Source organism: Haemorhous mexicanus, chromosome 3 (genome assembly GCF_027477595.1).
Source record: "Haemorhous mexicanus isolate bHaeMex1 chromosome 3, bHaeMex1.pri, whole genome shotgun sequence".
NCBI lineage: Eukaryota > Metazoa > Chordata > Aves > Passeriformes > Fringillidae > Haemorhous > Haemorhous mexicanus.
In genome coordinates this window covers 34,038,924-34,065,184 of record NC_082343.1, presented here as the reverse complement: position 1 = coordinate 34,065,184, position 26,261 = coordinate 34,038,924, and the positions used below count along the sequence as shown (strand labels likewise).

The 26,261-nt window shown below is 40.6% G+C and overlaps 1 protein-coding gene across 2 annotated transcripts in view; it reads right to left on the bottom strand.

Annotated features, from left to right (window-relative positions):
- Positions 1–26,261, bottom strand: part of AGPAT4 (1-acylglycerol-3-phosphate O-acyltransferase 4) — a 73,761-nt gene that overhangs the window by 10,290 nt on the left and 37,210 nt on the right. For both annotated transcript variants that reach the window (XM_059841271.1, XM_059841272.1), the window contains 5 exons: positions 23,046–23,215; positions 14,906–15,067; positions 12,565–12,718; positions 5,808–5,910; positions 4,394–4,469 (listed from right to left, as the gene is read on the bottom strand). In XM_059841271.1, coding sequence (XP_059697254.1) covers positions 4,394–4,469; positions 5,808–5,910; positions 12,565–12,718; positions 14,906–15,067; positions 23,046–23,215 — 665 coding nt within the window. The remainder of the gene's footprint in view (positions 1–4,393; positions 4,470–5,807; positions 5,911–12,564; positions 12,719–14,905; positions 15,068–23,045; positions 23,216–26,261) is intronic.

The window sequence follows — 26,261 nt, the reverse complement described above, 5'->3', positions numbered from 1 at the left end:
ATCAGATTGACATTAAAAAATTAATTTAATCAGAATGAAGTATGATATTTCTTTAAGGAAAGGATTTTTGGTTTCTAAAACTTTTAGGAAGGCCAAGATGAATCAACTAAAAGACTATTTTTTCTACTATGCTATCATTTTACACTTACACTCCAGCTGACACAATTCTTTACTTACTTGATAGCAATTTGAGCAATTACAAGCTCTTACCACTTTGTCTATTTCAAAATGAACAATAAGCTTTTATGGGATTATGCAATAATTAAAGCACTGCCCTCTCTCTATTGAGATTACAAAAATGATAAGTGTTTTCTCATGTGAGCTGGATGGTAGTGGGATCACTGTGGCCAATTACTGAGCCATCTTCAACAGAGTTCACAGTGTATGTGGTTTTCTTCACAGTGCAGGGAAGACTGCTTTATCTCACAGAGCTACTCATCATCAGAAAACTGAACCTATTACATACAGTGAAGTTTCCAAATGCTGGTATTACCCAGGAATGTGAAGAATTCCCGACTATTGCTGGCACTGCCATTAGAGGGCCTGCTACTACAGAGAGCAGGACAGGCTCCCTTGAAACCCACACAGCAGTGTTTTCTTTGTTGGCTCTGCATGGCAAGAGGGGCAGCAAAACCACTGACTACACCTCACTGAGAGGCTTGAGACAGATGGAAAACAAATACAAAAGGAAAAACAATGTCAAGGCCAACAGCTCCACCACACTTCCCCTGTTGTGGGGAACAGCTCAGTTATGATTCCTTACCCTTAAATACGTTCATTCACCTGCCAAAGGCATCTTTGGGTTTATCTGTCTTGAAAGCTTTTGTGAGGGTGCCTACGATACCCAGCAACAAGACAGACTTTAAATAGATAACAGACCTCACCATTTCCCAAAACCACCTTACTCACATTAGGTTCCTTTCATTCCTCTGCCTACAGAGCTTCTGTTTGGTTTGTAATGAATTCCATCCACACAGGTATCACATTCTGACATGGAAACACGCTCCCTCTACTGCCCCCACCACACTTAACTCACTTCAGGCAGTGAGGGGGAGGGGTAATGCAGCGAGGGCAAATCAGGGAACATCCATCTCCTTGTGAGGCTGACTGGATTCCTCCTTCCTGTTCCCACAAGAAGTCTGACAGCAGAGGTGTGCTGCTGCTGCCCCTCTGTGAGGAAGCCCACAAAGAATGAGGATCCAAAAATATATTCTTTGTTCCCAAACAGTGGAGCTCTGTACACTTCTCCTCTTCAGTTAGGCTTTGCTGATTCCCTAGGACATTTCTGTATATATTTTCAGACCTTGTTTTCCAAGCTTCTTATACAAGCAAGAAGAATTAGAAGCTTGCTCTCTTTGTAATGAAAATTAAGATTCCCAAGCAGAACTTCTACTTCAGGAACTGAGGCTATAAATAGGTAAAAATGAAAACAAACATGAAAGGACTAGCAGAGTTGTGATTACTACATACTACCTCTTCAGACCTGGCAAAAAGATCCTCACCCAGTCCTTGTTAAAGTCAAAGGGAGCCTTTCTATCAATGGCAGTTAAAAAAAAGTAAAAGAAATAAAAAGAGAAGGCAATGTGCAACCCAGACTGAACTTTCTGTCATAATTTGGAACTAACTGATACAGTGCTGGCCATATGTGGAAAGACAAACTCTACCCCTGGTGAGGAAGAAGCATATGGAGCTGGTACTTACTGTAAGGCTGGAAAAGGAAGAACAGAGTTTGGTTTAGAGCAGCAGCACAATGCCACTACTGTTCACCAGGCAGGACTCTGTTCAACTGTGCTTGCAGCAGTGACTAAGCCAAAAAATGAAGTGACAAGTAGCAAGAACATGAACACAACAGGCTCCCACAGAGAAGTATCTCAGATTGAGGTACGTGTAGGTGAGATCAGACATGGAGGTAAAATGCAAAGGAATAAGCTTTTCTCAAAGACTCTCGCTCCTTTGCTAATGTCAATATGGGGAAATAAATAAATAAAAAAAAAATTCATGTCCCTCCACGTCCAGTAACTGCTGGTTTCATTACTCATTCCAACAGCTCTGCAATCCTGATCATCTTGAGTGCAAAGGCCTTGACCTCAGTACCTGTGGCACTCTCCAGCCACTAAATCATGCTACTACAGCATAATTCAGCACACTGTACGTGAGCTGTGAGAAACTACTGCAAAATTATTAAACTTATTGAGAATAAACAACAGCACAGGCAACCATAATGTGTGTTCAAATAGGGTCTCTGCTTTCCAGTAGCATGCACAGCTTGTCTTACTTTGAAACAGCAAGTGAAGTGCTGCAAGCAAAACAGACAAAGCAGGGGATGAGTGTGTATCTTGCAACGAATTACTGCCGCCCTTTGAATAACAATTTTTTACATTATATCATAAATATTTTCTGACTCTGAAGACAACCTAAAACAGAATTCATTTTTGGAAACAGCACCAGGGCAGCACTGCTGTTTGTTATCTGACCTAAGAGCCTATTATCTATTTAAGATGCAGGGCAGAATGGTGAAAAAGAATTGTATTTTTACCCTGCAGGTGGGCTTTCATCATCTCAGAACTCTGGAAGAAATTGTCCCTGCTCTATATTCTGCCAGTCTGATTTTACAAAGACAAGGGCTTCAGTAAACCAGGAATGATTGCAATGAAGTAAGTTTCACTAAAGTAAAAGAGCTGGAGAAAGAGAAACTTGCTGTCTTCACAGAAAAACTAAAATCATCACCAAATTCCCAAACCAAAACACAAACAAACAAACAAACAGCTCCCGCAAGGCTTAATCAATCAAAAACATTCACATAACCAAAAAAGGTTTCAGTGCAAAGGAAAACAGAACACAGCATAACTCACTCTTGGATGCAAAACTTCACTCCTGTACTTAAACAGGAAACCAGAGACTTAACCAACCAGCAAATGAAGATGTCATGAAGAACAGATATGAAGACTACTATGATATATTGTACAACATAATATGATGAAGGATAGATGTACACTCTGCACTAGAAGCCAACTGAGTGTTTGCCAAAGAGGGAAAAACAGAAAAATCTTGGAGTGAATTACTGCAACAATGTAATAAAGGATTGAGGAAAACAATCACCACATTCACACTTATGATCTTGTCTTGCAAACGTCTGACTAGTTCTCAAGGACATGAAACAGGGCTACAAAGTCATGGCAGCAGAAAGTGGTTTTCTGCAATGCTGAGCAAAAGGACCATTTACATGTACGTGGGCCCGTGGGTAACAGCCTCCTTTTCTGCCAAGGTACTCAGGGCTGTGCCTGAATCAGGTGTTAGGGGCACAAACTCTGAGAGGGGGGATCAGAGCCAAAGGGAGTAGACCTACAAGTGAGGTCTCAAGACACATTTACTTTCCACATTTCTGTAAGCAAGCTGCCTAGAGGAGCTATGAATTACAGCAGAAAGAGTCATGGTTTGAAACAGAACTGAAAGTGCACTGTTGATACAGAAATGCTAACGTGGTGTCCTGGGAGGAGCAGGACAAATGGCACAGCAGAATTTTGCTGTCCCAGTGAGAGGAAACCAGAGCACAGCTATATTCCATAATTTCTAAATCCAAAGCACTGCTGCATTCCAGTCTGAATACATAACTTTGATCAAGGTATTCAAGCAAAGTGAGCTGCCAGGCCCTCATGCCGTGCATACCCATGACTCCCACTGACTGCAATGAGAGTGCTGTGTGCATTCAAAAAGCACAGCCCCAACAACTAGCTCAAACATTCATAAAAACAGCCCAGAAGAAACAAATTCTGAAAGATGAAGGATTCACATGAAAGCATTTGCAAAGCAAAAAAAACCCCAAACCACTGGGTATCCACAAACACAATCATTATTATTCTCTCCCTATCCTATGAAATTAGGAAACTTAAATGCATGCCTTCTTAACCCACAGTTGAAAACAATTTATCAGCCTGTTCTTTTAATGATGGATGTCTGCTTTGGTAAAAAAGGCAGGGTAAAACATGGGACAAAAATTTTAACACACTAAAGAATGTATGTTATTTAGCCCACAAACTGCTTCTTAATTTAGAAGGTGTCTTCTAGGGAAAGAGGGTCTTTCCACCAATCAGAAGGCAGTAAGACAATTTCAATTTTTGTATCTTTATGCAACTTTCTAAAGAAGAGGCTTAAAGGTGTTCTAGAAAGGCTTAAGCTTTCTTCCTGTTGCTCTATGTACAAAACAAAATCACAACTGGCAGCACAGGATCAAGTTTGTATGTAGAGAAACAGAGCACTTACCTGAAAGCCAAATAAACCAACTCACCCCAAGCCTCCAAATTAGGACTACACATGCACACTGTAAAGGTCTACTAGCACTAAAATAACAGAGTACTAGTGGCTCATAAGTGCTGTCTTGACAAAAAAATCCAACCTTTTCTTGATACAGTTTGTGGAGCCAGGTAGAACATTCCTGCTCATCTTCTGGGACATCCTCTAGTGGAATCCGCCTGCCAACGGTAAACAAGAGAAATTGAAGAATAGTAAATACTTTGACTTTCATGAACAGCACTTAAATTATACAGACAGATTATCTGACAGGAGACTCACTACATTTTTCACCTTTTCTTTAACTTGTGCAACACCTACAGCACTTCAACAAGCAAATATGGAGGAGATTTTGAAGGCATCTGTGATAGTCCCCAAGCAATTGCCAAAACAAATTTAGCCATGAGGTTTACCCTGCCTGTAACAGCTTTCCAGGATGTGTAAGCAGCTACTCTGAGTTGAGAAAAGCAATTTCCATGCTATGCCAGACTGACTTGCAGCAGGCTGGAATGGTGCATAGGGAGACAGAGCAAGAGGAACCCCTCTGCTCCACTGGAGCTGACATGTACAGGCAGGGCTCCGTGAACGCCATCCAGCCAGGCCGTGTACACCAAACACGAGGACACCAGGCTGAGCTATCATGTGGGAAGAGGAATCAAGAGAAACTTTGTTTTTATCCTTGGACAAAAACAGTTCTGAAAAAAATCCAACTATTTCAAACAGGCAGAAAAGGAGAAGTAGAAAAAAAGGTCACCCTATTCCACTTCATACTGCTATCCAGGATAAAGGAACTGGACCAGCTCGCTGGTGCACCATAGCTCGTAAGGGGTTATGATGAACTCCTGATCACTTGCAGCATCACTTTTAGGCTTCTATGCTCCAACCCTACATCATCACATGCTCTGAGTGCCTGTAGCACAGGTGCTGCTGGTAGAACCTCACCTGGGAATTGGCTCTTTCCCATTATGATCATGGGAAGCCATTAGGGCATTTGTAATTTATAGAAACCTTAATGAAAAGGAATCCAGGTAATTTTTTTTCATTAAACAACCCCCTTCTTGGTAGGGAGGGCACAGCTGTCAAATACATCAACAACGACTCCACCAGATGGCAAAGTCTGAGCCTGACCTCCACCAGAGGAACTGGAACTGGCCCTGGAACTCCTGTGCCAGAGACAGGTATAAAGCAACTCCATCTGAACACTTAGGTGGTGTTTGGTATTCTGGCCAAGTGAGTGAGAAGGCCCCAGTGCTGCTGCTGAGCTAACAGACACACAAATGAGTAAAAAATAATAAACAGAAAGTTCTCTAGACATTTATGGGCTCCTCACATACTTACAATCACAGAACTTTACCAGGAACACTACCCAACCCATATGAATTTTTATCTGAAGTTCTGTGAAGCCAGGTTGGTAGAGATCTGCTTTTCTGTTAACGTCTTGAAAACATTCCCTAATTTGATCAAGTGTGATTTCAAGTACATACTCCTACTTAAAAGGAATTAAAATATGGATTACTTGCCTTACATATAAATCTGCATGATATTTCTTTCCATTTAGAACTCCCAGCAATGTTGGATTTTCATTATTTCTAAAATTAAGGGTAGAATCATAGACTGCAGAAACTACAAGAAGAAAAACAGGTCATGTGTTTACTGTAGTAATACAATGGAAATAAATAATTCTCTCTAAGACAAGGAGAATATTTAAGTAAGTCATCATCAATAGCACCACAATTTGAGCTGTCACCAAGGTAAAAATGACAATGGAATATTCAACATGCAGGTTTTCAGAAGCCAAATAACCAGTGATTCTTTCAGGAACTGCACCTGCAGAATGGAAAGGTTTGCTCTCCATCCACCCTTGCCTCCTTCCTCATTAGGTGCAGTATGACAGCTTCTGACAGAATACAGCTAGGACTTCCTAGGAGCCAAATGGTTGCAGAACTGTTACCTTTTTCAGCTCACTGGGAATCAACAACTGCCCCCTAGACCTGAGGAAACAACCAGGCAGACACATGTTTTATAAACAATGAGCAGTATATATCCTTTGACTAAGAACAGGTAAATTGTGTGTGTGAGAGACCTCCTGCAGCAGGAAGGTTTAATGCAGCCATGAATGGCCCCTGGTTCATATCCATTGTTTGGTAACTCAGGCACTTCCTCTAGGGCAAAGGCAGAGAGAGAATGACACACCATATCTTGTGTGAGCTGGCTGCCATGAAAACATGCAGATGTGAGGAATAGAACATGGAAGTTCTGCTGACCAAAATGTAGCCAAACTTCCAGCACCAAGAAAACTGCACAGCTCAGGACTGGGTGAGAACAGCAAAACCATTTGCAAAGGCTGATGGCAGATAAACTAAAAGAACAGTCACGAGCAGCTGCTACAGAAAAAGCATTCACCGTTTAGAACCACATGAAGTGCTGCAAAAAAGTTTATTTGAACACATCCTTAGATACACTATTTTCCTGATGTCACAAAATTATCAGGGAATGATTCATTTTCCTAACACTGAAATCAGTTGTGCATCATGGTATGAACTCTAAGTGCAATGACAGCAAAACAACTTTCCTATTTTTTTGTCACAAGTGTGACTAAGAAGCATTTTCATGTGTAGCCTCTTGTATTTCAGGCTTTCTGCTCTAGAGTTTTGCAATAATTAATAAAAATGCATGTGGTGAACCTTTATTATGTAATCTCTTGACCCACCTAAGAAGGACTTATTACATAGGACAGATTTGCTCTTGGTTTTGAAACCTCTCTAGCTATGAGAGATAAATATGGTTTGGTCTCATTCAGCTCCCAGAAACTCACCACATCATTTGTTACTGCAAAACTGAATTCACAGTGAAGCCTGGCATCAGTGCTGAAAGTAAATCTTGAAAAAAAAGGCCAAACCCCTGCCAGTGCAAAATGACTCTGTCCCTTACTAACAACTCCATTCTTTTCCTACTACAGTTGGGTTCTTAGCTCAAACTCAAATCTAAAAAAAAAGACAAAATCTACTTCAGGCACACTACTCTCAATGTAAAATACAAGTATGAAATTACTTTTAAAAAAATCAATTGTCTGCCTCCATTTTTAAGCTTCTTAGTGTAGAAGGATTTTACTAATCTACTCTAATTTACTAATCCAATGTAATTGAAGGAAAACAAGAGCTCAGTTTGGTTTCTACAGTGTAAGCTTCTTAGGTTATTCTTTAATAGCATGAGATTATTCTAACAACAATAGGGATGCAATAAAGCAAAGTATGATATACACAACACTTTTTCTTCCATCTCTTACAAGGCATCTACATTTGAGTTTTTGAATGAATTGGGTTTGAGACACATTGGAAGATAGTTCTCCTGTTCTGAAAAAAACCTTCTGTGGAGATGGACAGTAACATCTTTATGTGCTGTCAGTCTTACACAGAGCTTCCCTTTTCTCCAGGGGAAAAAAAAAGCTATTCCAGTTTCCAACTGGTCTGTAGTTTAACATTCAGTCTAGTACCTTTTAGTAACACATGAAAATCTTTTGGTGCAAAGCAGTGCCAAACACAAGACAATGATACCAATGTGCAGGAGTAAACAGACCTCTGCTATCCAGATGTAACTGAAGGTAACTAAAGATTTTAGCTTTCTCATTCTCAGGAAAAGAATAACAATGGAAGTGTCCAAGAAAAAGGCTGCATGAAATTAAAATCTGCCAGAAAGTATCCACAGTCAAAGAAGCACTAGCATGCTGTGTGACACACTGAAACAGGTTATCACTAAACATGGATTATGTAATTGCATAATTAGAGTTGGACATCTCCTGACTTTCTCTTCCAAAACCTGAAGAGACCAGAAAATTCACATTGTAAAAAAAGTGAAAAAAACCCTTAAGAGTATCTTGAAAACACTACAACTGTCTCACTCTCAGACTAATACAAGCAAAATTTGAGAAGTTTTGCTTCAATTGTGAAATATTTTTTCAAAGGAGCTATATCTCAGAACCTCTTTTTCATTAAAAACAAAACACAGATATTTTAAAGCTCTTTCTTTCTGTCAAAAAACCAATTAGGTTTTTTTGGTTTTGTTTTTGTTTTCTAATCTCTGCTCAGCTTTTTTGTCATATCATTAACTTTGGGTTTTGTCTACAGCATTCTGACAGAGAGCTAAGTACTTAAGAATTTAAGGTTTAATTACTTCAACCTAAAAAAAAAAATCTTCAGATTACATATCTAGAGAGGATTTTTCTTACTTTGACTGTCCTCTTTTGTGGCCATGGTGGATTATGCCAGGATAATTCACTGACAAATCAACCTACAGGCAATGAGTGTGGCTACGTGCATCTTCATATTAGCACACAATGATCTGAAGACTGGAAAAGGGAGGGAAAGGTACAGTGGCATTCACTGTACTGCTGATGTGACACCACCTTGAACTATCCTTTGATTTAACATTTCATTAATTGGGCCAGCTTGAACAAAAACCACTCATCCTCTCAGAACTTTGTTACTTGCTCTGGATGATGAATAGAAACCCACTTGAAAAAAATAAAAATCCAGGACTAATATACAGCTCATGAGGGAAAACAAGCCATTGCAATACACCCAAACACTGTCATACCCCAAAACTCCATGAGACTATCACCCTGGAATTCTCATGCAGTCCCTCTGGAACAGCAGTTCCCAGCATGTACAACTGGAGGAAAAGGTACACAACAAAACTTGGTCTTATCTACAATCCCTCGTGAAGTACATTTTTAAGTACAAGTCTTTACTAAATAAAAGCAGCTGAAAGGAACTGCCTGATAAACAGCCAGACAATAAAAGTAGTAATTAAATATATATTTTGTAGTATTTTAGACATCTACTTTTACTGTAAGTAATAGATTAATGTCTTAGAAACAGATTTGTATTTTCATTTGCTTCCATGAACAGTACAGGTAGCAAACAGGAATTTATTAAGAAAGTGAACAGCTTTCAGAAATCAAGTTCCTGGGGACTGCATCTGTAAAGCCATACTGATAGGAATGGTCACTGACAAAAGAATCAGAACAAGTTCAGAAAATATTAAAAGCATTTCTTTAAGAATCAAATTATGTACAGAGATCTGAACTTCTGAAAGCAAGTTCTGAAGGAAAAAAACAATTCCATTATCACTTATGAAAGAAATTAGTTAGGAGGGAAGGTTCTTCACTTGTTATTTTGGATGAAAGGTGTTTATATCCAAATACATCTGTTTATGCTGACAGATATCACATCGCTGGCATGGAGGCAGATTCCAATATATGCACATTAAATAAACTCTTTCTCAAACTCAGTTTTTCACAACAGGTGGGCTTGCCAGACTGATGTCACCAATGTCTATTTCCAACTACTGCAGAACTACTTCTGAACTCTTTCCTGAGTGACTGCAGCAGGTGCCATTAAGACTTGATACAAAGTTTTGAAGAGGACCAACCTGTGATTTCTGCTGCCACGGGTGAATTACATCTACAGCCAGAGAAACCAGCATCTACCCATCCCACAGTACTACAATCTCTGGCAAACTGAATCACACCCTGTGGTATTCACATGCCCTCTGATCAGAGAGAAGCAGAGAAAAGAATGATCAAAGTAATTCTTACCTCATTTGCTGCTCCTGTGTTTTTACACATGTGGAATGTGTTGGAAGATCGTTTATCTGAAGGAATTTGGTACTTGGATTCTAGTAGAGATTGTTTATGTTAATTACCCAACCAGGTCCAAGCTGTGTGGACTGTCAGTCTGCAGACAGTCATTAGTTTTTCAGTAGTCAGTAGTAAGTATGATATAGTATAATATGCAGTATAGTTTTAATAAAGTGAGTGTTCAATATTCCAAAGCCTTAGAGTCAGATGACAATCATTTCCTGCCTTGGGGGTCGCCTGGTATTACTGTAACACCCTTGTCAGAAAGGATGAAAAAAAATGGGACAGGAACTCTGTCCCACCCAGCTGTGACCTGGTCCCAAACCTGTGACCTGGCTCCACTGCTATGTCGTTCTGCAGCTACATCCCTTAGCAAGGCACTCCAGCCAGGCCCACCACCCTTGTGGGAGAACAGCAAGTGCATCAGCCTGAATGGCAGAGCCCAAGATGGGCTCAGGCAGCTCAGCACCAGTCTCTCACTTTTAGAGATGCACAGGGATATGACCTAATTTCTAGAGAGTATTGCTCTTTCAGATCATGGACTGTCTAAAGAGCCTGCCACCACATTCTCTATTCAGAAAATCTGTATGGACTTATTATCTGCACATAATAATGCTGTATGGAGTACTAAAAAAATAAGACATTGTTTTCAGATGCTTTTTACACGAACCCCTTGTCTCTACTGGACAGAAACATATACCAACCCAAGCAGTAACTTTTCTATCTCCCTCTCATGGCAAAAAATAACAAGGCAAATAAAGCAACAAACCTAGAAGAACTTGCAGCACCAGTCTGGGATCATCAAACTCTCAGAGGTTTATTAGCTGGATTTTTAACCTCAAGTTTTTGCTGAAACTATGTATGAGAAGTTATGACCCCGCTTCTCCTCGAACCCTCACATAGAAATACTGCCTTTGCCCTGGCCTTACACTGCTCCCTCTAGCAAGTTACAGCTTCTGGATTGAGGCAGTGACATATACTCTACTTCCCTAAATAAATAAGTAATCTAGCAACCTCAGTCTCCTTTTTCTCAAGGTATTTCAAATATTTAGGGTACTAGTAAGTGTTATGGTAGTGTGTGGCATGAATATCCAAAACTTTTTATGTCACTTGGATTTTCTAAAGTTGCTTCCTTTTGGAATGTTTTCCCACAATCAGCTGCTTCTCCACAATCACACCAAATTTTGCTTGCATTACACACAGCAGTGAAAAGAACAAAACCACCACCAAAATAACCTGCTCCTGATTCCCAGCTCAGGGCATTAGAGGCCACAGAGTTTTGACTCAACCCTTCTTCTGTGCCTCAAGTCTATTACCCCCTGTTGTGCCCTCAGCAGAACAGTCACCCTTATTCCAAAGGCAAGGCTAAACCGTGTTCTTTGGGGGGTTGCTGGGTGCTTCACATAACTTACCTCTTCTTCACGGACCAGAAAGGACCCAAGCTATGCTATCCATCGTGGGGGTGGAAAGTTGTGGGTGCCTGGAAAGCTACAACAGTGGTATGATCTACCTGTCTTGCCAGAGTGTATTTAGAAGAAATACAAGAGATAGCAAGATGGGAAGCTTTTCTTACAGCAGCTATCCCAGATATGCCACGTGAAAACACATCTTCAAGGACAAAAGAAGTTTTGACATTAACTTCAGTCAAGCTGGAACATTTTCTTCTAAACCAGAAGAAAACTTCTTTTCTTTCTTTGAGAAAAAAGAAGACTTTTTTCTTTCTTACACATCAGCCATCTAACACACAAATCTACCAGATCCCAAAGACCCTGTAATACCACAGCTACTTAGCACTGTCATTCCTTTGCCCATGAAGTACACAGCAGAAGACTGACAGTAGTATTAATCCAACAATTTGATACACAGTATTAGTCAAAGAGTATCACTTCAAAGACAACATGTGCAAAATGATGTCACTTTAAAGCTGGCAAATGCAAGTAACCAGAAATAAATGGGGACCTCAAAACAACATTAATGAAGAAAAACTTACTCATGTTCTATAATGTAGAAACTGTTTATGAATTTCACCTACATCTATCTTCAGTCAAGGCCTATTCCCCTTCCTCAGCTCCATTAAGAAACTCAAAAGAGCAAATCTATACAGAAATTTAAAGTAGAATATATTTTGATTTTAAAATTGCATTATTTGAGGTAGTCATTTACCACAAGAAATTATTTTAAGACACACTGCCTCAGGCTCTCTACTGATGCATTTGCTTCATTTAGAATAGAATTGCTTAGCAAATACTAAGAAATATTATTCTTTGGCAATAGGTACAAAATATGCAACAATATGTACCAATTGGAACAAAATATGAAACTGAGATTCCTCAACAGAGTCACAGTTAACAAACCATAACAATAATGAATTAAAACTCCAAAAACAAACAAAACCCCCCCCAAAAACAACAACAAAAAACCTACCAAAAAAAACCCCCAAACCCAACCAAAACCAACCCCACAAACTGATTCAGGATTTTGTTATTAAAACCAGATGCTAGTGAAAAAAACAGATGCTTCTGAAAGCATCCCAGGATTTTTCTGCTAGGACACATGCTACAGGGAAAAGAAAAGCATGGTAAACTGTCAGCAGTTAGAGGAAACAACCATTTAGCACTGTCCCCTGTGACTTTCCTTACCTACATTTCTCAAGCACTGCACGGTGACAGCAAATCCTTTCGTTCGCGGCAGGAGGTGGTACTTGAGCTTGGGCAGACCTTTGGCTTCGGCCACCTTCATGCTGATCTGGTGCTTCTGTTCTGTGAATCTTGTGCCCTCACAATGAATCAGGAACTAGAACCAAGACAGAACTACAGTTAGACAGAAGTTCAGGTCTTCTACTGACTGAGCAGAGTTCTCTCGAATTCCCACCTGCACAACCCAAATTAACACTGCTAGCTGGGACAGGTGTAGCCACACACGCATTTACGTAATTTATTTGACTGAGGTAACAAATCCCAACCAACCAAAAAAAAAAACCCCAAATCCAAATACTAATCCAACCTGCCACCCAGTTTGAACCTCAGCCTTTAGGCTTTAAGATCTGCTCTGCTACTAGCCATTGGAATGACTTGGTTTCTCTAAGCCACTCCATCTCTAATAAGCTGTTAGAAAACACTCAAAACATACTCCTGTTGCAAATCTCTCTCTGATGGTAGAGTGTTCAAATATCATGGCATCTAAAACTTGCTAAGTGTCTAAAACAAACACATTTCTAGGAAATGCTTCAGTGCCCAGCTTGTTTGCCTTCACTCTAACCTGCTTGCTTTCCCTATGGCATTTGAGGTCCATGGAAAACTTCAGGCAGTAACTTTGATGCCAATGAGACAGCTGTTAACAGATGTAAGGCAGCTCATGCAGGACTACTGAAAGGCTCATGCTCTTATGAACTATACAGAAGAAGTGCTCAGACATGAATAATTACAATCTTGCCACTGGCAGGCAGGGGAAAGCACACAGATCTTTGGAGATTTACCACTTGCTCATCTGCTTTCTGCCAAGCATGAATGCAAACTAACACATCAGAGAGTGCTGCCAAATGACACAAAGTAAGTCCTCAAAACCCACAGCAAAAATGCAGCCAAAAAAGACAGAGATATTGAAGAAACTAGCCAAGCAGCCAGCTTCAGTTTTAGCTCATCCAAGAGCGCTTTTATTCATGTATTGCATGCATAATGTTATTCAGATTGATGAGATACAGAGGAACTGATGAGAAAGTCTCTCTAGTTCACTTAGCATGCTTTGCCTTCTCTACTTTCCAAGGTGCTATTTGTGTGCCTTCTGACATTATGCCATCATAAAAAAGCAAATTAAAACTCCACACTGCAATAACCCCAGGTGTACATTAACAACTATCTCCCTTACATAGGTATAGCTCCTTTTTAGCAATTCCTCTACAGGAGTATCTACAGGATGGTGGTGGCTTGTGCTCACTGATTAGAGCTGAGCTGCCTACATGTAAAGAAAAGTCACAGAGCACAGGAAAATCTCTGGAGAGAAATGGAAGCTAAAATCCCAGAATCACCCCTTTGCCAGACAGCCTCCTGCCTGGAAGTCACACAAACATTGAAGCACAGAGATTAGTTTTGATTGCTTAGCACTCATTTAAATCAATGACAAGTAACAAAAAAGAAATTTGTTTCAGAGCATGAGAAATATGGCATATACATCTTCATGAGGAAACAGCAATAGTTTCTGTAGGCCCTGGGGATGCTGCTTAAGATTCCATTTCTTTAACTGAATTGCACTCTTGCCATCACTAGCTCAGAAGAACTGCAATTTTTATGATTTCTGAGAAGAGAAAAAAATTCAACAGCTTTTCATTCTCAGATGAAGAAATGCCAGGCATGGTGAATACTAAAAAATTATGGTGATGCAAAAAGTAAGACTTTCTTGTTATTGAAAAGTGAGACTAATCCTCTCCCTGGAACAGAGACAATGGCTACATCAGGCCACTTCTCTGACCAGGTGGCTTCCACTTCTACTGGGCCATGTCTGACCAAACACCTTCACAGGAATGGTAGAATCACTGGGAAGGAGAAAACTCTAGTATATTAACTACAGCAGCTATCCTAGATACAGCACGTGAAAACATGTCTTCTAAGGTGAGAGGGGAGCTTAGGTAACAAATACAGCTGACTGTGCTTCAATACAACATTGTCACATGCATCTGTTGGACAGCTATGAACCCCTGCATCTATCCCTATCCAGTGCCTGTAATTAGAGAACCATAAAATTTACTGAGTGCATCACAGTGCAGGTATTTTTGCAGTAGTACCTGCAGGGCTCCATACTACAGAGACGGAAACAGACAACACAGAACATGGGAAACTCCAGAGAGAATTCAGTTGAGACTATTCTCCTGATACTCCCAAGGAAGCTAACGAAGCAAAAGTCTCAGGAACAATCTGGTAAGCATCACATATTGCCTGTGCCTCTCACTCCTGCTACCTCACACTCCATTTGTTAAGCATCACTCACCCAGAAGTTTTCAGGGTAGTCCCGGAGATTGAGCAACTTCTGTACCACAGTTTTCCGATCTTCCTCCCACTTGCGCTTGCAGAAGACTATCTCTAGGAAATACCACATCCAGCCAATGATAGGCATGTAGGAGAGCTCCTTCTTTGCAAGCACTTTGGAACTCTGCAAGACAGAATCAAAGCAAGACAAACAGAGTTAAGCCACTTAAGAGTGCACTGTGGGTATGAGACTTGCACAGTTAGACACAAAGATATCCGTTCATATTGACCAGACCCAGTTTTAACACCAGTGTAAAAGCAAAACAAAGAAAAATAAGTTTCTCTCATATGACAAAACAGTCAAATCTAATCTCAGGTATCTGCATGGAAGACTTCTAGAATTTAATATATATGAGTGTGTGTTGCTCTCTCCTACCCAAACACTGAAACCCAAAAGAGAAGCCAAATTCCTTCAAACATGGAGGAATCCATGTAAATGACCTGAGCTATATCAATTAAAATTCTTAATTCTATCAGATCCTGGCAGGGGCAGCACAAGTTCCTTTAAGATACCTTGAAACTATACATCTCAACATGGAGGGGGGGAAAAAAAAAAAGAGAAAGGAAAATAAAAAGCAGAGTCACAGAGCCACTGCAGCACAACATACTGATGCTATGCACACATGGTTTACCAGCAGAATAAACCTTACACACTAGAAACAACAGCAGCAATAAGCAATAAGAATACTTAATTTTGTTTACGAAAGGCCATACTTAGAGTAGTGAATTTCTCATCAAAGCATGCTTGTGGAGTAGGAAAAAACAAAAAAGCACTCTTCCTGTCTCATAGGTGTGACAGACACTGAAGTGACTGGCCCAGACACTTGGCAGGAAGTCTGTGATTTATCAAGCATTCAACATGTTCTGGAAGTTAATCCTACTCCAGAATTTAACTCTGTGATCATCTCAGACTAACATCCCCTAGGGCAGGAGAACTGATTTCATGTGCTCCTTTCCTGTTTTCCAAGCCAGCCCACCCTGGTGATCTGTCTTACATTTCACGTGGTTATTTAATCAATAAAATGGCACCCGTATGTGTTGTGTTCATAAAGAAATTGTTGCTTCAGCCTTTCCTGCAAAACAGTGATATTTCTTTAGAAGAAAGGTGGGAGTAATTACAGTCCAGTTTCTGTCCATGATATTATTATAAGCTAGCCCATCAAAAAACTCTGCAGATGGATTCCAGGACACGGAATTTGACTAGAAATTACTTATTGGTAGAAGTTACCATCAACAGAAAATATTTCCTTTTGCTTTTTTTAGTCACTCTTGTTCGTTTGGCTGCTACAGGAAGAGACTTGACCTAATTCTTTATCACAGCTCGTTTTTTTCATCTGCTCTCTTTCCTTGAGAAGGAAAATACCTTAAATAATTAAGCTACCTAAAAGCTTACGACTGGAAAGCAAGTGCACATCACACAGCTTCACCAGCAACTATTACACAGAAGCAGAACAGAGGATGACAGAGTTCCATTTCTAAGAATGGGGGAACCATCTCTATCAAATGATTTAATGCTCTGCAATAATAGTGCTCCCTCTTGAGAATTTCATAATTTCAGTGATGGGCTCAGATCAGGACTCCAAACCCACTGCTCCCCTGAGAAGCAGCTGCTTCTGTAATTTCAGTTTCAAGCCAGTTTGTACATTAGTCCCCATTACATGACAGCAGCAACACTGAACCCAGCCTCCTCTTCCAGCTCCACAAACCAGACACAAAGAAACAGGCTCACTGTCCTGCACAAGGAGGCCAACAGCAGCCCTATCACCACACCCCCACCCTGCAAAAGAGAAAAAACCTCAACATGGTCTTAAAGTTTATTTACAGTAAGTGTTCAGTGTCATAAGAACTACCATAAACTAAGTATACTCTGCATAGAGTGCACAAAGCCTCCAGAACAGTGTCAGAAGAGACAATGTCATAGCTGTCCTGCAGACTTTAAAGTGCAGAAATTATAGTCCAAAAAGCTAGCTAAAATGACTATTTCACTACATCTATTTTCTAATCCTTCATATATTTTAAAAAGAGCATGAGTTACACCAGAGGCAGGAGAGAAGCTGTACCTGGTCCAGTGAAATCAAGAAATGATACTGTGAGATACTGTGAGATACAGAACACACAGCCTGTGTTCTGTAGCACAGGTATAACCACGAAAGCACAACAGATGTCTGAACTCTTCCCTGGGGCACGTTTGGATTCTTTCCCTGTGCCAATGCATTTTTAAAATTTAAAAGCCCTCTTTTAGACATGTGGGAGTGTGACTCCTTGGATGCACATAAAAATAAACTCAATCACCTCACCCTATTTTATGCACCCATCTGTTCTAGCAGTAGAAGGAAGGCTAACGCAGAACTAACTAGACAAAGGAAACTCAGTGCATTATGCTAGCAAGGCTGTTCTTGTGAGGGAGGAATACATTGGGGAATGAGATGTTGGAGAGCAGTGCCACAGAAAGGGACCCGGGGGTCAATGCAAGTTGAACCTGAGTCAGCAGTGCCCTGGCAGCCAGGGGGGCCAGCCCTGTCCTGGGGGGCATCAGGCACAGCATCACCAGCCAGGCAAGGGAGGGGATTGTCCTGCTCTGCTCTGAGCTGGGGCAGCCTCACCTGGAGTGCTGGGGGCAGTTTTGGGTGACACAATGTAAAAAAGACATTGAACTGTTACACAGTGTCCAGAAGAGGACCATCAGGATGGTGAAGGGCCTTGAGGAGCAGCTGAGGGCACTGGGTCTGTTCAGCCTGGAGGAGACTGAGGGGAGACCTCACTGCAGTTCCAGCTTCCTCATCAGGGAAGAGGAGGGGCAGGCACTGATCTCTGCTCTGTGAAAACCAATGACAGGACCCAAGGGAATGGCCTGGAGTTGTGCCAGGGAAGGTTTAGGTTGGGTATAAGAAAAGGTTTTTCACCCCAAAGGGTTTAGCACTGGAACAGCTCCCCAGGGAAGTGGTCACAGCACCAGCCTGCCAGAGTCCAAGAAGCACTTGGACAATGATCTCAGGCACCTGGGGTGATTCCTGGGGATGGTGCTGTGCAGGGCTGGGAGCTGGACTTGATGATCCTTGTGGGTCCCTTCCAACTCTACATGTTCTGTGATTCTGTGATCCCTCTTATAGTAACTAGAGCTGTTTTGTTTCAGTCATGTGCCCATGCACAGCTCCTGTGAAAATACCTGGCGGGAAAAATGCAACTCTACTTGACTTCAACCAGTAACTTTCCCTTTACTAAAGTGCTTTGGTAAACATGTGATAGTTGCCTTCAATATTCAAATTCAGCTTGTTCAACAGAAAAATAATTATTAAAAAGTGCTGATTTATTCCATGTAAGTTGCCTTCTTGAAGGAAGTCAAATATTTTCAGTGCTCAGAATGGTGTAATTTCAACAGATGTTTAATGAAATTACCACTGGACAAAAACAACTTATCTACAATACTAACATTTTAATCCAGGTTAATTTATTTCGGCCAAGTTTGTTCAAAGGAAATACCCATGAAGTTCTCCTCCGTGAATGACTGCACCAACACCACCTTAAAAAAGTATTTTTACAAACTTGCTTTAGTGCATTTGCTCAACTGTGCTGTCAAAGAAAGAAAATCATGATTCTACATGTCCAGCCCAAGTTATTCAACACCTCTGGTTTAAAGAACACAACAAACAGCATGAAATCAATGTGAAAGCCGAAAGTGTCCAACAAAACTTGTTCCTGAGTTTTAAAACAAGTTCATTGTAGTGCAAACCATTAGCAACAGCAATCTGCCTTGTAAGTTATTTGCTCTGCAGGCTCCCTTCAGCACTGACATACTTTCAATGATTCCAACTGCTCTACTTTTGAAATATATCCCTCCTTCATATTATACTCTCTGGGACATCATGATGGCTAGGTATGTTTCTTTAGTCGCTCAAAACCATCATTCCAGAAATTTAGTTATGCTCCTAATTTCTCAAGCTTCATGTTGAATAAAATTTCTCCATATTGGAAAGGTAACACAGACTTACCACTAGTAAGCCTGATTTTGTCCCTTTACCACTTCAAATCTAGTTTAAAAATGTGGGAATATATTAAAATGCACAAACAACCTATTGTGCCCACACACCGATTAGTCTTATACAATAATATAAAAAAGTATCTTCTCACACCTCCATTTAAGGCCACACTCAGCTTTTCAAACAGCAAACTTCGACATAAGCAACTCTCAAATAAAATTAAGTTTCCTGACATATGGAACAGGTAGTTAAGGTTAAAACCAGCAGGTTTTGCTTTAAAGCACAGGCAATTTTTGCTAATATTAATGTCTTCATCTCAGACAAATGGCTGTTAAAATTACTAACAAAGCTATTTTATTGCTGCTTTGTCAGACCAAACAACAAAGCAGTGAATCCAGGCAGGGAGCATATAAAAGTGCTTTTGGTAAGAATCCTGAACAACAACTGCCTCCTCAGGACTTGCCCATGTCCTGATTTTGAGTTCTGGTGTCCAGCTGGGTCTTTTTTCAAGGGGGTGGTTAGCAACACACCTTGAGGAAAGTAATGGCTACTAATGCATTTGAATGGGGACACAGTGGCTAGGCTGTCCCAACTAATAAGGTAAATCCTAGGACTGGAATGCCACAGACAGGAAAAGGGAAGTACACAGCAGAGAACATCATCCATACACATGCCAAGATCTGAGTCCTTAGAAGAACACTCAGATTCACAAACCTAAAAACAGGCAAGAGACTATGCAACTCCCACTCCATCTCCCAGAAACAGCAAAAAACCCCAAACCACACTGGCAAACCAAAGCCACACTGATAGAGCTTTATAAACTTGTAGGGATTATGGCAATTTGGCTATAAGGAGGAAGAGTCCAGGAGAAGAGAGACAAGAGAAGGAGCAGACAAATGCACAAATTCAATGTTTCAACTAAGACCAGGAAAGGCAGTTTTCAAAAGGGAAAGACTCTTTTTTTTGGGAACCAACCGGGCAAGACAGGTTTAAGGATGTTCAATATTATTTTCAAATAAACAAAAACAATGTCTGGATTTCAGCTGGAACAGAGCTAATTTTCTTCCCAGTAGCTGTGTTTTGTGTTGAGGAGGAGAACAATGTTGATAACACAGGGATGCTTTAGTTGTTGCTAAGCAGTGTTTACACTACATCAAGGACTCTGGCTTCTCACCACCCTGCCAGCGAGCAGACTGGCGGACACAAAGAGCTGGGAAGAGACACAGCAGGACAGATGACTCAAACTAGCCAAAGGGATATCCCATACCATTTCATGTTATGCTCAGTATATAAACTAGAGGGAAAGATGGCTGGAGACTGCTGCTAAGGAACTGAACTGTGGTGAACAACTCCATTGGGGGCATTTGTTTTAAACACTCTGATTCTTTTATCACCATCATTCATTATCATTATTTTTGCCCCTTCCTTTTCTGTCCTATTAAACTCTACCTCAATCCCAAATTCCCTCCCCTCCCTCCCCCAATTCTCTCCCCCATGCCATGGCGGGCAGGGAGTAAGCAAGTGTCTGTGTGGTGTTTAGCTGCCTGGATGGTTACACCACAACAACCAAGCATAAAATTACAACATTTAAGGGCTTCATTAAAAAAATGTTCAAGCTGTAAAATACTGAGAGTTTGAACATGCTTGTGACACTTTTAAGAGTGTTACTGTTGTCTGCCAGAGCTGCAAGGCAGAGCTGGATGTCACAACAAAGCCATTCTGCCTGCTGAAGCCAAGCATAGTCAGTTCCAACTCCTTTGGCTTGAAGCTGTCTTCACCTTCTCCCTCTTCCCCCTCCCCAGTCATTTCTCCTCTCTTCACTGGATTAGTTAAGGCAGAAAAGAGATAGAAAGAGTTTTAAAACATGGCCCAACAGGGCAGACAAGCATGATAACACACACAGGAGACTGCATGTGCAAGATTTCCTCTTCAGCAGCAGCGGACATGAGATAAGCTGAGTAAGGTGTTGGCTGATACCCAAAGTTTGCATAGAAACTTCACGGAGTATTCACTTAAACATCATTAAATATAAACACCTATTGGCTCCCAAAGTCCCTGAGCTACTAAACACCAGAGGCTGTGACACCTCAGAAAGCCCCTTGTGCACCTGCCTCTTTCCTGTAACTCTTTCCCTAAACGTTAGCCATAAAGGTTCTGACGTTCCTAACTCTGCTGCCACACCATGCCCTGAAATTGTGCACAGGGGAAGCTCATGTAAGGCAGCACAAGTCAAACCAACCTACACTCCTCATCACTGCACAATCATCTACCCCTGCACTGGCCCAAGACAAGTATCAGTACAGCAATATAGGCAATCCAATCAGGAAAATCACTGTTTGGTACTTTCCATTCTTTATGGGTTTTTTTTTTTAACATGGCTTAAGAAGAACTTGGGCTGGTTGCCCCAAGAGGGAAATGCACTGCTTTGTTAAGTACAGACACCAATGCAAATGAGAGCATAGTGGAAACTATTTCTTCTGGGAATAGTTTCTGGGAAGTAAAACCACAGTACATTACTCAGGACTGAAATAGTTTTGTGTTGGTTGTTTGGGTCTTTTGTTTATTTGTTTTTGTTTTGCTGTTAAAAAAAAAAAGCAGCAAAACCACAACCAGCATATATTAGTTTCTAAAATAATCCTAAGATTAGCACAAATGCAAACTGAGTAATATATGCAAGCAGCCAAAAAAAGGAAAAAATGTTTTCAGTGAGTGCAGCCCAGTAATTTCAACAGTTGCTTCTACATTGTGGTTTCCTTATGTGTAGGTAACAATATAAAAAACTAAAACAGAATCCTTATTAAATTGGAAAACTATTAAGAAAATTGCAGCTAGTAAGAGTCTGTCCAGCTACATACTAACAATGTAAAACAAGGCATTTTTGACCTTGTAGGCTCCTATTACTTTGTAGAGAAACAACCCCTCAATTTTCTACATTGCTGTTTTCTGAAGAAGCACCTGACCCTCAAAAACACAGCTTTATTTAGAGAAGTGAGGCCATCTGGCTTAAAAAATTAGACAGACTGTACTTCAGCACCACTGTTTTTCGCAGTTACACTTGCCTGATAGAAACAGGTTTCCCTACATTTCCTACTGTTCCATGCCATCCTCCAGCTCTGTACTCAAGTCCTAAATAACATGGCAGAAGTTACTCAGAAGCCAACAGCCATTTTGGTTACACAAACAGCCTTTAATGCTTAGGTTCACTTTCCTCCCCTTTTAAGGCCCCTTTTAATGTTTTTGTTAAACAGACTGCCATTATTCTAATTTGAAAGTGACAGGAGTGGTGCCTAAATGTCCAGGAAACGGAAGGAGTCCAAAGGGAAGGCCACAAAAATCAGAGGTTCACACAATCCAAGGTCAGGACTTTTGCCAGTGGCCAGTATCAAAGCTAGAAGGATGCTGCAGAACAATGCAAAAATGAGTCATTGGTTTTCTTCCTTATGAAGGAAGAACCCTTATCTAAATCCTTTATAGACAGAGAATATCATCACCACCACAGAATGAAGTCAGGCTGATTTAGATGTGGGCTTGAATTAACCCCATGATCTGACAGGGGAAACAAAAAAGCAACCCTGAAAACAAATGCACATGAACTCCTAGCTTAATGCAGCCGTGTATTCAACCATGAATAACTCATTCCTCCCCCATCTCTTACTGCTTTTAGCTGGTCACTGCTTTCACTTAAGATGGCTCCTCTTTCATTCTGAGAGAGGTAGGCTACATCATTCAAACTCTAGCTGTGGATTTGTACGGCTACACTGGAAAAAGCAAACAAATTCTGTAATTAAACTGGGAAAGAATCATGGGCTAGCTCATCCTCATGCAGCACAATGAACTGCAACAGTTACTTAGTAAACACACAGAGAGAAATAACTGTAATGATCTCCACAGGTTAAGAAAATATTTCCTTCATCAGCTTTAACTGCAATGCTTTTAAAATATCTGTGGTTTCCTAAGCCACTCTGTCTCCACATACTTGCACTGCACTGCTGAAGTTCACCTCTAATTTTGGACAGCAGCCTAGTGAAATTTGAGCATGGATCTGTTAATTCAAAAACACAATTAACTTATTTTGCCATTTTTTCCGCATCCAAGGAGAATTATCTTAAATACTAAGTAACTCACCCCCAAGACCCCAAATCTCTCACAAAAGTTCCAACCACAGAGAAAGTCAATCTCAAAGTTGTGATTAAGGATTACGATGGCATTCTCCTTCCCGTACTTGTGGTAACTCTCTGGGTCAGTGTAAAGGGTGCAATCGGTGCCTGACCACCATTCCAGCAACATCACCATCTCTGAAACAAAGAATGAGAAATATGTGAATGCACAAAGTATCTGCAGAACCACAAATCAGTAACGTCTTGAAAACATCAGTCACCTCAATGGCACGTTGCAAAAAAATGCTGCAATGAAGAACACGTAAGAGGGCTGTTTAAACACAGCTATCTTTACAAGCTGGAAAGTGGTTTCTCAGCAGTATCCTAGTGACTATCATATGCCTTTCATTTCCTTTTTGCTTGTCCCATTATCAAGAACAGGCTTGTACGGTACACTTTGTGTTTGTTTTGCTTGGAGCTTGAAGTCTGACCACAAGACTTGTGAATCAAACCTTTATTTAGCGAAATCACTCTGGTCTGGGGCACAGGAACTTGAGGTGAGTCAGCAGAGCCAAGAAACTCAGAGAGCTCTATCTCCACGGAGATGGAAAAGAAAACCTAAAAGCAATGGCTCTCCTAAAGCAACCCATGTCTTGAGCTGGGGGTACTGTGGGACTAAAAGAAAGCTGTCTGTCTGAGACTGAAAAGGAGTTAAAGGATACGTTTGTCTCCTATCAAAGCTGTCAGGAAAGTTCTGAACCAAAGCAAAGGTCTAATGCAAGGGGTTATTCCTTGTTAAGTGAAACATATCTCTCTGGTCCACATGAATGCCTCTGCTGGAAGGATGAGAAATCCAAGATGCTCTTCTGGCTTAAGACTAGCCTGAAGGCACCAAAAATATTCATTCACCTCCAGAAAGAACAAAACCAGGCCACATTTGAATTCCTCTCCATTTTGGTCGCCTACTGGTCACATCTAGTGACAGAAAACATAAACCAGCCAGGAACAGGTCTACATTTCCAGCCATCATGAGTAAAATTATCTGCCTGAAGCTCTAGGATGACATTGTGCTGTACACTGGAGAACAGGCATTCAAGATGTGAATGAATGCTATCTAAGAGTGCTACAGGCAGGCTAATAGACAATCTCTATTCAGGAAACATTACCTTAATATGATAAAAGTGTGTTTATGATACAGATAAATGATTGACTTGTCAGTCCACTTGTTTACTTCTAATCAGGGACTACTACTGCAGCAGAAGTACATTATTATTATTTAATGCATGCTATTATGCATCAAAACAATGGCCTGAGATGTGGAGGGAGAGACCTAAACTGCTATATCCTAACTAGGGAATGGCAGATTTCACTGACTACAAACTAATTTTTCAGTGAAAACCAAAGGTGTTCACATTTCAGCGAGGCAGCTGTGAAGATACAGAAGCAAATACCTTGAAGACGTCCCCTGCAAAGAACTGCCTTGTGAAACACACTTAATGTTATAGCTAAGTTTCTATTAAATTTATACTGGAAATAAAAGCCCCCCCACTCCCCAAAACACAGCAAAACTGAGTAACAGCTGGGGGAAAAAACCCATCCCACACTGTAATTTTCAAACTTCTGCAGAATCTACAGTCACATCCTAGGGCAGAACACCAGCACAGAAGAGAAAGGGAATTACTGACAGGATTCGATCTTTTGCTTAACTAGAAATCCAACTAAGAGAAAAATAACTGCCACATGACTTTCCCTCTTTTTAACACCTCCTGCCATTAAATCTATTCCCTGGGAAAGAAAACCAAAAAGACAGAGATGACGATGGTAAGGCTGTCTTGACAAAAAAGCCAACTTTGTCTGAGAAATATCATCTCACTTCAAGTGTGAATTTTTTATTTATTTTGTATTTTACTAAGGAATTTGAACAAAACGAATAACTTATTGTGAATCTCACTATACAGGTGTGCCACATGCATAGAGCTCTTCAGTTTTATATATTCAATTTCAAATGGATTCCAAAAAAGCACAGGCAAAATGATTTCTAGATGTGCCTTGATTTTTCAGGCTTCATATAAGCAGGATTTTTGTTTGAATAAATACTGCAGAAATAGGTCTCTATCCCTCACCTCACATGCCATTTGTCACTGAAGTGCTCAGAAAGCTATTGCAGAAACACACAGCAGGCACTGAACACCTGTATTTAAATACAGTAAATACCATCTGCCAGCCTCTAATTTATTAACATGCTTCTTTCCCTCATCTTCCCTACTCCTTCTTTCCCACTCTTCCTAGCCTCATTTCTCCTTGTGGATCTCAAGCAATGATAAATAGTGTCAGTTTATGCTACTCTTGCATTGTGTCACCAGCTTACTTCCACAAACTTCCAGAGAAATTTATTCCCCAGCAACCTGCTGTGTGGCTCAGCCACACAAGGTCACCCATTCACACTCTCCTTCCTTCACAGTACACAGATGATCAGAGGAAGTTTCTTCCTTTGTACACCAGTCATACTGTATAAGCAGAAATCAACTGCATACAGAGAAGAAAAAAAGATTCTTTTGCCCCTTTTTAATGAGGTTTTGGAGTTCCACCGCCACAACTGAGCTGATGAATACATGTTCAACCACATCGTGAGGGTTCCTACCTTTGAAGCAGTTCCTACCTTCAAAGCAATTCCTCCAGTGACACTGCCAAACAATTAAGGCAAAGGAAGGAGAAAATCCAAAGGAACTTGAAATCTCCACTCCCTGCTTTGAAGGCAGACTCCTTGCAGTGCGTTACAACTAGCTTCAGAAGAAGCTGATGGCAGAGAGAAATCATTACTTCAAATGCTTAATATGGATACCCTGTGTGCTTAGGAATTTTGAGATTTTTTACCTCTCTGAAATAAAAAAAACCACTCATCCTGCTTAAAAGAATACCCCTACCTCCTGCAAGAGTAGATCGTTTCCTTGCCCTTCACTGCACAAATCTGAACTGTTCCAATGCCAACAATTCCAGAACAAGCGACTAGGAAAAAAATTTCCAAGGCAGAGCTGAACTACAAGTCATTAAATGAAAAATAGCATTTAAGGGAAGAAGGGAAGCACACTGAGTTTACTGAAACACCTCAAAGTTTTGCAATAATGAGTCATTAAAACAGTTAACACTGTTATTCTGTAGAAGGTGTTAGTAATTCCTTTACCTAACTATTCTTGATAAGGACCAGATAACCTGCTGTGGCTACTTCTAACCTTACCCATTCTCG